This window comes from Hemiscyllium ocellatum, chromosome 43, assembly GCF_020745735.1.
Source record: "Hemiscyllium ocellatum isolate sHemOce1 chromosome 43, sHemOce1.pat.X.cur, whole genome shotgun sequence".
Taxonomy (NCBI): Eukaryota; Metazoa; Chordata; class Chondrichthyes; order Orectolobiformes; family Hemiscylliidae; genus Hemiscyllium; species Hemiscyllium ocellatum.
This window is the reverse complement of record NC_083443.1, coordinates 33,439,279-33,455,917: the sequence shown is the minus strand read 5'-3', so window position 1 is coordinate 33,455,917 and position 16,639 is coordinate 33,439,279. Positions and strand designations below refer to the sequence as shown.

The 16,639-nt window shown below is 42.9% G+C and overlaps 1 protein-coding gene across 5 annotated transcripts in view; it reads right to left on the bottom strand.

Annotated features, from left to right (window-relative positions):
- The window catches only part of LOC132835099 (cGMP-dependent protein kinase 2), a 52,729-nt gene that overhangs the window by 35,530 nt on the left and 560 nt on the right, over positions 1 to 16,639 (bottom strand). For 3 of the 5 annotated variants that reach the window (XM_060854408.1, XM_060854409.1, XM_060854410.1), the window contains exons 2-7: positions 11,292 to 11,800; positions 8,935 to 9,101; positions 7,516 to 7,629; positions 6,447 to 6,552; positions 5,552 to 5,615; positions 3,552 to 3,629 (exon numbers count right to left, since the gene is read on the bottom strand). In XM_060854408.1, coding sequence (XP_060710391.1) covers positions 3,552 to 3,629; positions 5,552 to 5,615; positions 6,447 to 6,552; positions 7,516 to 7,629; positions 8,935 to 9,101; positions 11,292 to 11,761 — 999 coding nt within the window. In that variant the 5' untranslated portion in view covers positions 11,762 to 11,800. Of the gene's footprint in view, positions 1 to 3,551; positions 3,630 to 5,551; positions 5,616 to 6,446; positions 6,553 to 7,515; positions 7,630 to 8,934; positions 9,122 to 11,291; positions 11,801 to 16,639 lie in introns of those variants that run through there. The other 2 variants (XM_060854412.1, XM_060854413.1) reach the window with 2 other exon arrangements.

The window sequence follows — 16,639 nt, the reverse complement described above, 5'->3', positions numbered from 1 at the left end:
CTTGATCTGCTGTAGGCTGTAACTGTACTTTTGCATAGGCTCATTATGGTGCTCAATTCCTCAAAATTTCAAAAGTCTATTTCTCTCCTCTTTAAGCACTTTCAGTGATTTAGACTCCACAACTCTCTGTCTTAAAGATTTCCAGACATTCACTACTGTCTGGGAGAAATAACTCTTCACATCTCAGTTGTGAATGAGAGTCCCCTTTCTCTGTAACTATGTCCCTAATCCAAGATTCTCCAACTATAGGAAACATCTTCTCAACATCTACCCTTCAAGCTCCTCAGAAATTTGTACATTTCACTAAGATCACCCCTCATTCTTCTAAATTAATGAATAAAAACCTCACCTGTTTAGTCAATCTTGATGAATCAACCCCTCCGTGCCAAATATTGGCCTCATGGATCTCTTTTGAAAACTGTCTCTAACGTTAGTGCATTCTAAAACATAAATACAGAGACCAAAACTGTACACAGTACTCCAGGTGTGGCCTCACCAACACCCGTACCATCATAACTCAGCTTCCCTGTGTGTAAACTCCAGCTCCCTTGTGATAAAGGTCAATTTGGTGACAAGGCTCATAATGAGTGTTTTGGTCTTGATGTGAAGGTCCTTGATGGCCTCCTCATTTGATTCACATTGCACTCACCATTTCTCACATTGTTCTGGGCCTGTGAAAATTCCACCCCGATCTTGTTCACTTGGATGCTGCTGGCCTGCTGTGTTTTTCCAGCACCCCGTTTTTCAATTCTGGTCTCCAACATCTGCAGTCCTCACTTTCTCCCACTATCAGAGACTACCCAGTTAGGCCAGGAAGTAGTCTCCTCTCTTACACTAGACCAAGCTTGGAGCTTGTTGACGGCAACCTTCATCACTCACTGAGTGAACTATAAAAACCAGAGAATCTGTGCTGGTGATGTTAGCTGAGGGATAGATATTGGGTCAGGACACTGGAGTACATTGCCCTGGTTGTAAAGCGACCACAACTCGGTGAACAGTGACCACAACTCGGTGAACAGTGACCACAACTCGGTGAACAGTGACCACAACTCGGTGACTTTTACTTTAGTGATGGAGAGGGATAATCGTGTGCCGCAGGGCAAGAGCTATAGCTGGGGGCAGGGAAATTATGATGCAGTGAGGCATGACTTAGGATGTGTGGATTGGAAACACAGGCTTCAAGAGAAGAACACTAATGAGATGTGGGGAGTGTTCAAGGAGCAGCTACTGCGTGTCCTCGATAGGTATGTACCAGTCAGGCATGGTGTAAAGGGCCTTGTGAGGCAGCCGTGGTTTAGTAAGGAATTGGAGTCCCTTGTGAAAGGGAAGAAGGCGGCATATGTAAAGATGAGGCGTGAAGGTTCAGTAGGGGCGATTGAGTGTTATAAGGTAGCCAGGAAGGAGCTAAAGAGGGAGCTAAGAGAAGCGAGAAGGGGACATGAAAAGTCTTTAGCTGGTAGGATTAGGGAAAACCCAAAGGCTTTCTATAGGTATGTCAAGAATAAAAGGATGACTAGGGTAGGTATCGGTCCAGTCAAGGATAGTAGTGGGAAGTTGTGTGTGGAGGCGGAGGAGATTGGAGAGACATTAAATCAGTACTTTTCCTCAGTATTCACTCAGGAACAGGACACTGTTGCTGATGTGAATATGGAATCACAAATAATTAGAATGGATGCCCTGGAAATATGCAGGGAAGAGGTTTTGGGAATATTGGAAAGGATGAATATAGATAAGTCTCCTGGGCCTGATGGCATTTACCCCAGGATCCTATGGGAAGCTAGGGAGGAGATAGCAGAGCCATTGGCCTGGATTTTTATGTCGTCGTTGTCAACAGGAATAGTACCAGAGGACTGGAGGATAGCGAATGTGGTCCCATTGTTCAAGAAAGGGAGTAGGGATAGCCCTAGCAACTATAGGCCAGTGAGTCTGACTTCAGTGGTGGGCAAAGTCTTAGAGAGAATGGTAAGGGATAAGATTTATGAACATCTGGGTAGGAATAACGTGATCAGGGATAGCCAGCATGGTTTTGTGAAGGGCAGGTCGTGCCTCACAAACCTTATTGAGTTCTTTGAGAAGGTGACCAAGGAAGTGGATGAGGGTAAAGCAGTAGATGTTGTGTATATGGATTTTAGTAAGGCGTTCGATAAGGTTCCCCATGGTAGGCTAATGCTAAAACTTCGGAGGTATGGCATTGAGGATACATTAGAGGTTTGGATTAGGAATTGGCTGGCTGGAAGGAGACAGAGGGTAGTAGTTGATGGATTATGTTCATCTTGGAGCGCAGTTACTAGCGGTGTACCACAAGGATCTGTTTTGGGACCATTGCTTTTTGTTATCTTTATAAATGATCTAGAGGAAGGACTTGAAAGCTGGGTAAGCAAGTTTGCGGATGACACAAAAGTCGGTGGAGTTGTGGATAGTGAGGAAGGAAGTGGTAGGTTACAGCGGGATATAGATAAGTTGCAGAGCTGGGCGGAAATGTGGCAAATGGAATTCAATGTAGCTAAGTGCGAAGTCGTTCACTTTGGTAGGAATAACAAGATGATGGATTACTGGGCTAATGGTAGGCTACTTGGTAGTGTGGATGAGCAGAGGGATCTTGGTGTCCATGTACACAGATCTCTGAAAGTTGCCACCCAGGTAAATAGTGCTGTGAGGAAGGCATATGGTGTACTGGGCTTTATTGGCAGAGGAATTGAGTTCCGGAGTCCTGAGGTCATGTTGCAGTTGTATAAGACTCTGGTGCGGCCTCATCTGGAGTATTGTGTGCAGTTTTGGTCGCCATACTATAGGAAGGATGTGGAAGCTTTAGAACGAGTGCAGAGGAGGTTTACCAGGATGTTGCCTGGAATGGTAGGAAAATCTTATGAGGAAAGGCTGAGGCACTTGGGGCTGTTCTCATTGGAGAAGAGAAGGTTTAGGGGAGATCTGATAGAAGTGTATAAGATGATTAGGGGTTTAGATAGGGTAGATACTAAGAACCTTTTACCGCTAATGGAGTCAGGTGTTACTAGGGGACATAGCTTTAAATTAAGGGGTGGTAGGTATAGGACAGATGTTAGGGGTAGATTCTTCACACAGCGGGTTGTGAGTTCATGGAATGCCCTGCCCGTATCAGTGGTGAACTCTCCTTCTTTATGGTCATTTAAGCGGGCATTGGATAGGCATTTGGAAGTTATTGGGCTAGTATAGGTTAGGTAGGATTCGGTCGGCGCAACATCGAGGGCGGAAGGGCCTGTACTGCGCTGTATCCTTCTATGTTCTATGTATCTTCAGGGATACAAAAATCCCCCTCAATCCTACCCCACTGTGTGAGCTTAGAACCCGGGATCTTCAAAGTGAGACCAGAATGTTACCCACAGGATCACACTGACACGAACATTGTAAAGTGTGATTTCAACTTCCAAGCACAGAGAGCACGTTAATCAGAGAATGATCTTCACAAACCTGTCAGACCTGTTCAGGATTACCAGGAAATGCTCCAAGCAACACCAGTACATGGCATTCTTACATTCCGAAACGTTACTGATAACGGTAAACGATCTCCCTACCTTCCCTTTCGCAATGATGAAGAAGGTGTTGCCTTGTTCTCCTTCACGTATGATATAATCTCCTTTATCATAATAATCCTATCAGAGAGGCAGAGATTGCATACTGGGATCAGAGATTGAAAATAAGCTTTAAAAATTGTTTGCCAAGTAATGAAGATAAATAAATCTCTGGCTGATAAATAAACCTCTGACAGTGGTTCTGTTCGCCGAGCTGTAAGTTTTAGTTGCAAACGTTTCGACCCCTGGCTAGGAGACATCATCAGTGCTCTGGAGCCTCCTGCGAAGCGCTTCTTTGATGTTTCTTCCGGCATTTATAGTGGTCTGTCCTTGCCGCTTCCGGGTGTCAGTTTCCGGAAGCGGCAAGGACAGACCACTATAAATGTCGGAAGAAACATCAAAGAAGCGCTTCGCAGGAGGCTCCAGAGCACTGATGATGTCTCCTAGCCAGGGGACGAAACGTTTGCAACTAAAACTTACAGCTCGGCGAACAGAACCACTACAACAAGCACCCGAGCTACAAATCTTCGCACAAACTTTGAAAACCTCTGACAATTTATGTAACTGTCAGATCAGAGACCTTGTTTATATTATTGTTTTTGAATGATGTTGTCCTTTTCCACATCATTTCAAAGCCTGACTCAATGAATAGAGCAGAGGGGCAACATGTGATGCTTTTTGTTCCCTCCGTAGAATACCTAGTGTGGATGTTAAAAATCCCACAACACCAGGTTATAGTCCAACAGGTTCAACTGGAAGCACTAGCTTTCGGAGTGCTGCTCCTTCATCAGGTGATTGTGGAAGGAGGCTATTCAGCCCACACCAATCCTCCAAAGAGCATCTGGCCCAGAGCTAGCCCCCTATCATACCCCCACATTTCCCATGGCTAACCCACCTAGCCTGCACATCCCTGGACACTATGGGATATTTAGCACAGCCAATGCACCTATCCTGCGTATTGTTGGTCTGTAGGAGGAAACCGAAGCACCTGGAGGAAACCCAACACAGACACAGGGAGAACATGCAAACTCTACACAGGCAGGGATTGGCCGTAAATGCTGGCCCAATCAGTGATGCCTACATCCCATTATCATGCTAAAGAAAAGACAAATTTAAATCTCTTTACCAGGTCAAGCTGTTGGCTTGACATTGGAAACAGGTGTTACTGTAATGCTGTGCCATTGCCTATAGGTGAGTGATGTTACTGTGGTATAACATGATGATGATTTAATGACCTGTCATACTTAGGGATACAGGTGTCTGTGGCTCTCAGTGCTTTATAAACACAGGCCGAACAACAGGTGGTGATCAGACGCTATGCTTGACCTGTTGGGTGCCCCGGTGGCAATTGGGAACCCCAACAGATATTAACAAGATGTAAAAGATTTTAATCAAAAATAGAGTGTGTTCCCAATGCATTAAAGACAGCCACTGATCCACTTGCACACAGACAGTTGAAACCCTGATGTTATGCAGTTTTACTGATGATCTGAACAGGACAGTGAAACTGAAACTGAAACTATTTTGATCCCTTCAGTAATCTGACCAGTTTGGTCACTCAAATATCCCCTTCTGATGTGGCAGTAAGTGCAGGACTCAAAGCCCAACAAAAGTCCTACAGCCCCCAGCTGATTTCAGGAAAGGAACTGCCTCCAAATAATTCTGTTGGACTATAACCTGGTGTTGTGTGAGTTTTAACTTTATCCACCCAGTTACACAGACTTCAGATCAAGCTCAATGTCTCTGAGTTTGAAACGATCACTGAACAATGAAATTCTTATCTTTCCAATAACATCCTTCCCCTTTCACGGGATGTGAGTAAGACAGACATTTTGTCAATTAAAAGCTCAGGTCACTGACTTGCTATCAGTGTGTCCCTTGACTGACCCGATGTTCATGACGAGGGGAATTGAAGTTTTAATAAAGCATGGCTTTGGGTTATGTAACAAATTGAATTCTGTGAAATTATCTAATTTAGGAAAAGACATTTACAAAGTACTCACAACCTCCAGGCAATCTACAATTTTGGACAATTTCTCTTCAGGCAAATCCTTCAGTAGGGAAACACTGGGTGAGAAAAAAAGCACAACATGTTTGTTTTAAAAACTATTTCATCGAAAATGACTCAGGGTCTGCACTCGCTCACACCACAACAGTCAGAATGCAGTTCCTTCACCTTGCGTATGAACATAAACTGTGAAATGCAAATTCTGCTCCCTGCTTAGAGACCACAAAGCATGGAAAATAAGATACTTAGCTCTTTTTTATTAGACACTGTGAAAGCTTGGCCAATTTGTGAACAAGGCAGTGTTCTCTTTGTAGGTCTCTTCAGTTTTCTGTCTTCAGTTTGTTACAGTGAAGTCCAATCAGAGTTTCTGCTGTTTTCGGGAAGAAAGGTTACAGCCATCTACAGTTGTCTACAGCTATATATAGCTATATACAGGTATCAACAGATGTCTACATATATCTGAAGGTATGTAAAGATATCTACAGTTATCTACAGCCATCTATATCCATTTACAGATATCTAAAGGTATATACAAATATCCACAGGCATATACAGGTTTTACAGCTAATTGCAACTATATACAGGTATCTATAGATATCTACAAGTGTATACAGGTATCTATAGATATCTACAACTATGTACAGGTATCTATAGATATCTACAAGTGTATACAGGTATCTATAGATATCTACAACTATGTACAGGTATCTATAGATATCTACAACTGTGTACAGTATCTGGAAGTATCTACAGCTATCAACAGGGTATAGAAGGAGGTAGCCATTGTATCCTGTGCACGATCTATACCAGTTTAATGATGGGACCAGCCACAACCTCAGCAGATATCAATTTCCATGGTCTCAGTAACCTGGTTGCCTCAGTGTCCTCACCTGCTGAGAAAGTTGAAATATTTCCTGTTTCTCGCCTGTGCTGTTTCCATCATGATGCTCTGGAAAACCTGACGATCCAGGACCCAAATCCAAGACTCTGTCACAGCTGAAAAAAACACACAGCTCACACTTGACAGAAACACAGCATTGTTCCAGCACAGAAGGAGGCCATTTGCCCCAAAGTGTCTCTGCTAGACTTCCACTTTTCCATATAAAAGATAAACCTAAAGGGTGGGGTTTCATTTGGGTTTCACTCAAGACTGTGGTGTTTAGTGATAAAACTGGGAAAAGGACAAAATGTCTTCAGTCCGTCCTCAGCCATAAAGACAAGCTGAGTTAAGTGCATTTGTTATCGGGAGATGGTGTTTCTCTAACATTTAGAATGCATGATTTGGAGATGCCGGTGTTGGACTGGGGGGTACAAAGTTAAAAATCACACAACACCAGGTTATAGTCCAACAGGTTTAATTGGAAGCACTAGCTTTCGGAGCGACACTCCTTCATCACACAACCACCTGGTGAAGGATCGTCGCTCCAAAAGCTAGTGCTTCCAATTAAACCTGTTGGACTATAACCTGGTGTTGTGTGATTTTTAATTCAGAATGCAGTCAGCATTCTACTCAAGAACACGGAGAACCCTCTCAATGATGGCAACCAGGGAATAATTGCAATTTTAACTTTGGTTGAGAATTAAGTCACTAGCACTGCTGGGAAAACTCAGGGTGTGACAAATTTGGATTGTTGTGTAGCATTAACAAAGAATTAATGCTATTTATTGAGAAGGATATTTATTGAGAGGGATATTTAAATAAAGATGCAGGTATGTAGGAAACATTCACACACACACACACACACACACTCGTCGTTCAGGCAGGGATCAGTTCCTCAGCTTCACAAAAACCATATTCGTTTTGTCTTTGGTGCTGCATTTACAATTGACTATTTGAGAAACTCAGAACACACTGTATTCAGTACGTAACTACAGTACAGTGGTGAACCTATAGTCAGAGAGATCGATGTGGCGGGTGGGGAGACACAAAGACAAACCCTCACGGGGAGCAGTCCTTACCTTTAACTGTAGCTGTCCTCTTGCAGTTGTACAGGATCGCAAGCTCCCCGAATGCTGTCCCAGGTTGCATCTGTCCCAATAGTTTGCCATTCTGCATAACTTCCAAAATCCCATCTAAAAAAATAAATTGAAAGTTTATTCACAACAAAAGCACCTTGACTTTATTCAGCACTGATCACAACACACTGGACTGAGAAAGGAAAGTGGATGTGGAAACCCCATGATTCCCTTTATTTGCTTTTACATTTTGTGTGGATGCACCTGAAACTGCCTGGCGATATTGAAGTGTATTACTCTTGTCAAAAAGTAATGATCATAGAATCCTGACAGCGTGGAAACAGGCTGTTGAGTCCATCTACTCCGTACCAACCCTCTGAAGAGCATTCTACCCAGACCCGCCCTTCTCACCCTATCCTTGTAACCCCACATTTCCCATGGCCAGTCCACCTAACCTGCACATCCTTGGACTGTGGGAGGAAGCTGGTGCACCCGAAGGAGACCCACACAGACACTGGGAGAAAGTGCAAACTCCACACAAACAGTTGCCTGAGCATAGAATTGAACCTGGGTCGCTGGCACTATATAATGCCCTTACGTTTATTGATGCATAATCTTCCAGCGCAGGAAGAGGTCTGGTTATAAGTGTACCTGCATTATCCACCTCAACACACCCGACAGACAAATTCCACCTTCTCCCCTCACACTGAATAAGGAGCTTCCTATTGGATGTATAAGGGACTGTTGATAACCTATAATTCTGGTCTTGTCCACACTTTGAAACATCTTCTTTGCACCTCTCCTCCGTTTCACAATCCTCGATCTCAGTCTGATTCAGACTTCATTACTTCATCCCTTACTGTGACCCCACCTAGTAATTTATCTTCATGCTGTCTACCTCTCCCAGTAATCTGTCACATTGGGAACCTTCTCTGATATTCTCTGCTACTTCCCACACCACTGATGAATTAGTTCTGACCACACAGAAATATTTCACAATCACAAGTGGGAAGCAGATTGTTTTCAAAAAGAACTCAATCCTTAGGCACACAGTGATGCTCACTTTGCAATCCACTTAACACATTGTGAACAAGGCACTTACTCAAGGATAAGGGGGAAAAGGGGGAGGGGGATGGGAGGATGGGATGAAGGGATGGGAGGAGGGGACTAGGACTTGTTACTAAAACCAGGCTGTAAAGAATGACAAAGCTTGCACTGTCCAGTAGGAGAAGCCTTATTCCCCTTCCATCAGGAATCCCTCACTACCTTTATTCAGTCTGCTGAACCATGAACTGCTCTTCATGAAGAAGTACAGGTGGAGATGCTCCTCATTTCTACCAAACCTGCTAGAACCTGCTCACGTGTTCCCTCATGGGTGAGGGTGCACCTCAGTGAGCCAGTCCTCATCACATTCACACCCACCTGCCAGAACATACAGGTGATTTCCTGGCTCTCCCTCCTGGATGACGAGGTCGGTTTGCTGGTAGCTCCTCTCGTACATACATTCCACAATCTCCCTCACCTGCTGGGACTCCAGCTTCTTCAGGAAGTCATTGCACATTATCGCATCCATGATTAGTTTCTTTAAGCTGCCGAACACATGATCATTCTGATTATCGGAAATGAACGACTTGCATTTATGTAACACTTTTCATGACTTGCACATCTCAAAAGCTAGCCAATGTTGCCCTGTTTAAGTGTAGTCACTGCTATCAGGTAGGAAATATGGTAGCCCAGAAAGCTCCCATAAACAGCAACGTGATAGTGACCAGATGATCTACTTTTGGGACGTTGATTAAGGGTTAAAGAACAGGATACTAAGGGTTCCCTTTGCCCTTTTTAGAAATAGGGTAATGGGATCTTTCACATCCAACAGAGCAAGCAGTCGGGTCCTCAACTTAACATCTCTTCCAGAAGACATCATCTCTGACAATACAGCCATCTCCCATTACTGTAATGGAATCTCAGCTGCAATGGAAGCCACATGCTAGTTGAACATTGATTGATATTATCTTTAGAACTAGGATTTCAAACTAGTGGCATATGTATGTTGGAAATTTTTTGTGAAGGGTTTTAAAAAAAACAAGTTCAGAGTGTCCCCTTCAGAACCATGAACTAATTGTGTGTGTGTGTGTGTGTGTGTCAGAGAGCAGGTGACTGCAAAATGCCTGACATGTCAATGGAAAATTGTTTAAATTGTTGGGTTTATGACAGGGAGTGCAAACATTCAAAGGGGTTATCTTGTTTTTGGTTCCAAAGAATTAAGGACTGATTTTAGCTTAGAAAATCCAGATATTGAAAACTGTTAGGAGGAGACCTGAATCAGATCAGAGGGAAATATAGTTTCTCTCTGAGAAAGGAGGATAGATCAGTGCAGATAAAGCACAGTTATCTTGGTGTAAAACTTCCAGATAAAGAGTAGTTAATTAGAAATCTGCAGATTATTAAAAGACTGGGAAAATCTTGTGAATATTCAAATACAATGACTTCACAGTTGACAGGACTAAACTGGAGAGAAACAATAAAATTAGCCCTAGAAGTTTGTTATAACAGGATAATTTCCCTAGATTTGAATCGCTGTGAAGTGATGGAGTTGGGGAATAGCTGAGATTTTTTGTTAAGTGTCTGTACTAAGATCTTTCAAGGTGTTCCATATTTCAATAGCATGTTTTAATTTCTTATGTGTAATAAACTTCTATGGTTTTGTTAATGAAAATCTGTAGCCTTTTGCTCCATATTTCAGAGAATCACCATCACATTAAGTAAAAGGAAATATGATGCATCAGGTTTGATTGTCCAGTTGTAACATCAGCCAGGATCAGAACACAGCATGGATTTTAACCTGAAGCTTTGGAGAGGAACTTGAAATAAAAAATGCATGACTCGATAGTAAGAGCAGCACCAACTGAACCAGCAATGCTTTCATCTCTTAATCTTTGCTATGAAGACCAGTTCAACACTTTGTCACAACACACAGGTACATTCTTCTGTTGGGTTGAAACTTAGCTTCAAACTCATTTCTTTGTACAGTTGGAGAAATTCATTCGATTGCACCTTGACTCACTGTCCCAGCTTAGAGAGGGAACTGAAGCCAGTCAGATGAGGACATGTGGCAGTCAGCTGGTCACTTGCTCTATCTCCCCTTTCTCCTCTTCCTCACAGAATGTGAGGTGTAGGCTCTTTACTAACACGTACTGACATGGGAAAGGAGTTTGTCACCAGCATGAACCCATGGTGCTCTTGTTATACATTCCCAGAATGAAGCAACCCATCATTCATCATTCACAAACACAATTGAATAAATGCTCATAATGTAGGATATCACATTGGCTGGAAAATGATTGTGGATGTCCTGGGGTTGTGACAGGTCCTATATAAATTCAAGTCCCTTCTTTCCCTTTTCTATTCTACAGAAAGTCACAACCTTGGATACTCCAGAGCACTTCACCACCAATGAATTACTTGTTGAAGTGTCGTCACATCCTGTCCTGCAGGAAACACTGCAGCCAACTGCCAACAGCAAGCTCTTCAAAGCAGCAAAGGATCAAATATTGAGAGCCTACTTTCATCATGTGGGTTGAGGGATGAATGTTTCTGCTAGATCCTTGTGAACTGGCTACTGAGTGTTACTGGGTTGAGATTATAAATGGGGCAAATGGATTTGGTAGTTTAGGCATAAACACAGCAGGAATTTAAATGGGGGGTGGTGGAATCGAGGGGTATATACCTAACACAGATCTGGGTGCTTAGTGAACATGTTTTCCCCAAAGCTTGCTCACCTGGAGTCCTTCCGGACCCGAATCTGTTCAATGGAGAACTTCTGAACATTGTGGCAGTAATAATTCCGGGAAGTGGGCTCCGCAGACACCCCCTCTTTGGCCTTGAGCCGTCGATGAATCTCCGTTGCCACTTGTGCAAACCGCCTTGGCCCCTCGTTAATGACACTGACCAGTTTCTGATGCTGGCTGACAGTGGGGTCCATGGGAACTGGGTTATAGCCAATCGCATCCTGCAGTTTGTTGATTTGAGAAAGTTTTCCTTTCAGTTCTTTCTCCAGGAACTTTATTTTCTCTGATTTTTGCTTCAGTTGATCATCTTTCCTCGTCAGTTCCTCCTCAAGGCTGTGGATCTTCTTTCTGAGATTCTCTACAATCTCCAGAGTGGGTTCCATCAGCCTGGGGGATACGTTGGCTTCTTCAGGTTTCAATGCTCTTATGGAACCGTTTCCCATTGTGAAGATATAAATCATCCCAAACACCTCTCCAACACTCCCTTAGATAGACAGTTGCTGAAATGAAACCATTCACACAATAGCAATGTCACTGAACACACAAGTTGCTGAGTGGATACTGCTCAAAGCTCTTTAATTTTTATTTTCCATTTCACAACAAACACGTCAGCTTTGCATCAATTATCTGAAAATAACACTGTGTATAACAATTAAAATTAAATGCAATGTATTTTCCATAAAGCTTTGCCCAATGTCCCCAGGGCACAGCGTCATGGATGAGCAGGACATACATTCCAGTCCATTATTCCCACAAACCGAGTTACTGACCCATTATAATACAGTAAATGCAGCAAGCTCCCACAAGCAGTAATGTAATAATGGCCAGATAATTTGATTAAGAGTTAAATATTGATCCCTGAATGAACTCCATTTTGGAACTGTACAATGGAAACTTTTATATTCCCCTTTGAAAGGGAGTTTGATTGCTCATCTGAATGGCAGCATGTCCAACTGCGTAGCACTTCCTTCAGTGGTGAACCTGAGTACTGAGCTGTAGTATGTTTCCTCAGGAGTTAAACTTGATCCTCCAACCTCCTGAACTCAGAGAGCAAGTATCAACAGAACTATCACTGGCCCTTGAGTTATGAAGTAGAACTGGTCTCTGACTTGTGCAAAAAAGAAAATTATTGAAATTTAGAAAGTTCCCCAAAGAGATTAATCTGCACAATGATTCCCGACAAGTTATTCTTCCTGAGAAGTGAGGTCCAACCCTAATGTCATAAATCAGACAGCTGGCCGGAATTTGAAAATGGTCTGTTTGTTAAATGTTTCCAGTCTAAATAACATCCTCACATTGTTTTATTTTTACAGTTTTATTATTTTATTACCAATAGGAGTAACCACACCCTGTACAAATGAAGTCTCGACACCATTTACCAAGTCAAATATTTAGAACTGCAACTTCCCCTCACTGAGGAAATGTGCAATAAAATTCTTGTTTATTGTTTAGATAACAAAAAATTAGATGTAATTATGCACATGCTGAGCTTAGTTCACAACCTCTGGCACCTTTCCAGTTCTTAGTGTTACAGTTTAGTTGGAGGTAAATCAGCAGGTGAGTTTAAAACAAGGTGCTATTTAAACTTTTCCTGTAACTGTTGGATCCTTGGACAAAAGGGCTCAATGGCTGTGAACTGTCACATTTGTACAAGGGTAATCTTGAAAAAAATGAGAAGCTGATCAAAGTATATTCATTCGGTGTGGGTTCTGTGAATGACAGGACCCTTGGCTGTGTCCAATCCATCTCCCGCACTTTGCTCCTGATCCTCACATTCCATCCCACCTGCCTCCGCATCCAAAGCTGCCACTCCTGGCACCTCCAGTGGGATGCTGTCACTAGCACATCTTCCCCTCCCTTCCTTTGTCAGAATTCCTTTGGGACTGTTCCCTCCGGTACACCCAGATCCGTTCCTCCTTCATTTCCAGCATCTCCCATCGGGACCTTTCCATGGAATCACGGAATGTGGTCTCGCCTATACTGGGGCGGTGAAACACAGTATTGGTAACTGCTTGGAAGACCACCTTTGCTGTGTCTGTAGAAGGGACCCTGAGCTTTCAGTTGCCTGCCACTTCAACACACCACCATCTTCCCTGGACAACATCCCTGTCCCGGATCTGCTGAAGTGCTCCAAATCATCATTAACTGGTCCATTCTCCATGGCAACGCCTCTACCAATCAGAGTTCACACACCAACCAATTATCACTGTCCACCTTTTTTTTTAAGCAACTCCCAATGCTTTTTCCTTCCCCTCCCTGACTCTGATGCTCTCCTTTACTGAAATCATTGACTGGAGTTCTGATACAGTTTCACAGGCATTGGGCTCATCCACAAAAACCACAACTCATAAATGAGGCTCAAGCAAAATGTCGATCATTCCAAAAGGTTATTTCAGCTTAACTGGATTCATTTGGCAGCACAGGTCAAAACCTGTTCATTTTACATTGAATTTAAACCAGCCCCAAAGATCCACAATGATGTTGGAGCAGTGTTCACAACTTAGCAACTGGGAGATAGTGACGACTGCAGATGCTGGAGAGTCCGAGTTGATAAAGTGTGACCTGATGACGGTTATGCCTGAAACATTGACTATCTTGCTGCCTGACCTGTTGTGCTTTTCCCAGCACCACGCTTTATCGACTCTCACAGGGTGGCAACCAGGAGTAGATTTTATTATTTTCTCTCCACCTGACAGGAACTAGAGCTGATTTAATCTCTACGTAGATAGTAAGTGGTTTCCTTGCATCAGATATAGGGTGGATTTTGCCTCCAAGACTGATTCATGAAGCAAGTTTAAGAGAAATCAGATTGTGATAATTATTGGCACAATTACTTGGGTACATGGTCAAGGAAATACAATAAATGTAGATATGAATTTTCTTAAAATGTGATGAAATACCAACAAGAGGTTGACAGGGAATATCAAGGACCAAAGTAGCTTTGATCATGGGATGTTAGAACATGAAAAGGCAGAGCAGCAGAGGAAATGGATGATTGAAAACCTGTCAGTATAATCTGCCAGGGACCATGTGCTATCCCTAAACATGAATGGCTTGCATGTGGAATACAGAAGAAATGTTACAAATGACACAAATCAGGGGATCAACTCTGAGTGAGAATAGAGACCATCACAGGAGAGGCCTGTTAGGACAGGAGGCAAGCTACTGGGCTTAAACAGCACCAGGTAGATAAATAGGAAATCAAATCAAGAGCTAAATTATGCATAAGCAGTATGATTTTCAAAGGAATAGAGATTTTGGGACGATGTTATAAAGTTTGTTAAAAATAGGGTTGCAAGGAACTAAAGCAGAAAGCTTAAATTGTTGACAAAGAATGCTTAAATTATAAGCTTGATACACAAATATTTATTTTCTTTTATCAAGCTGTGCATTTGGAAGTGGGGGTGTTTTACATGTGTTTCCACAGTGACATTTTCCTGTAACAGGTCACTAGCCCGTACCCGGAGGGTCACAATGACACACAAAGCAGGGCTGACTGGGAATGTTTCCCACTATTAGCAGAGGCAATTCCGAAGAAGATCCTTTCTCCTGCGTTAGGAAACACCTTTCTTGGCCATAAGTCATGACATAAGAACTTCTTTTTCTTCTTGGGATGTCTGAGAAAGGGTTTCAGGAGATGGGTGATGAAAAATTATATGGAATTAAGTAACAAGGCAGGGAATAAATTAATACTGGAAGCCTTGAGGAAGGTTTGAATGACATGTTTCAGACCAAAGGTCATTAGAATGTCTGCTAAGTGGCTATTGACACTCAATATTGAAGCCTGAGAAAGGTAGATTCTTGATCAGTTGGGGAATCAAGGGTTGTGGGGATAGGGCAGGAAAGTGGACAAAAGGAATGTCAGCTCAGCTGTTGAATGGCAGACCAGGCTTGAGGGGCTGAATGGCCTCCTCCTCTTCCTATCTCCTGTGGTCTTAAGGAGTTAAGGGGTTGCTTAATAAAATATTTGAACAAGCAGGTTACTTAATATGAGGCCCTTGTGGAATGGTACCACAGAACCAGGAGGCCTGGTTCAATTCCAACCTGCTCTAGAAGTGGGTAGTACCATCTCCAAGCAGCTTAATGTGAAATTTTTACCTAAAATGGGGAAACAGTCAGAAGATGCACTGAAGGAGGGAAGGAGAAACACACATTAGATGGATTGTTCCAATCCACAATCCTAAGTAGACCACACCAAAGCTAATCAACACATCAACTGTACACAACATTGCAATGATGAAAACTACTTTCACTAGAAATACCAAAATGAAAACAACAAATACTGGAGGTCACAGCGGGTCAGGCAGTATCAAGGACAGAGAACAAGCTAACATTGCAAGACGCAAAATGTTAGTTTGCTCTCTCTCTCTTTCTCTCTCTCTCCATGGATGCTGCCTGACCTGCTACGATCTCCAGCATTTGTTGTTTTCAGTACAGATTCCAGCATCTGGAATAATTTGCTCCTACAATCTCCAAAATAACATTCCCGCTGAAAGAGGGAGTTTCCAATACAGTTATGCCGCAAATTGGAACTTGGTGAAAATTCAAATCAACCTTCCACAGGGGAGAGGGGGTGTCTCCAGCACTTGAATGTTCCACATTGATTCTGTTGTGCTCTGATGACTGGCCAACACCATCTGTGTTGACAGAGAGTGGTAACATAACAAGAGGAAAAAGTGAGGTCTGCAGATGCTGGAGATCAGAGCTGAAAATGTGTTGCTGGAAAAGCGCAGCAGGTCAGGCAGCATCCAAGGAACATAACCAGGAAGGGCTTATGCCCGAAACATCAAATTTCCTGTTCCTTGGATGCTGCCTGACCTGCTGCGCTTTTCCAGCAACACATTTTCAGCGCTGGTAACATCACAACACAACTGTGAAGCTTAACAAAGACACCACATTGAGCTTGAGACCAATATTGGGCGTGGAGGGGTGATTAGAGAGGACCGTATAAAAACAGAAGGAGAAAGGGGTGGGATGGATAGAGTTGGTTGAGAGAACACCAAATTTTCTTGGCTGCATGTTCACAAAGTCTGTCCCTGAGCAGTATTGTTCCAACATATGGACATCTGCAGCATCCTGCAGTTCAGGGGTCTGGATATGGGATAATGGCCAGTCACTAACTGGATGGACAAAAATCGTAATTGCTCCCCTCATTTTGAGCTAATTACATTATAAGCACAGTGAAAGGAAATGCTCCTTCCCTGCCCCCCTTTGGTTGCAGGGGGCGCGGCACTTTTACCACAAAACTGTCATTGGCTTTTGGAACTGTTTATAAATTAGAGGATTGAATAATGCTGCTTAAATATTATTTGTTTAATGCTACAAGTCACACAGTCACA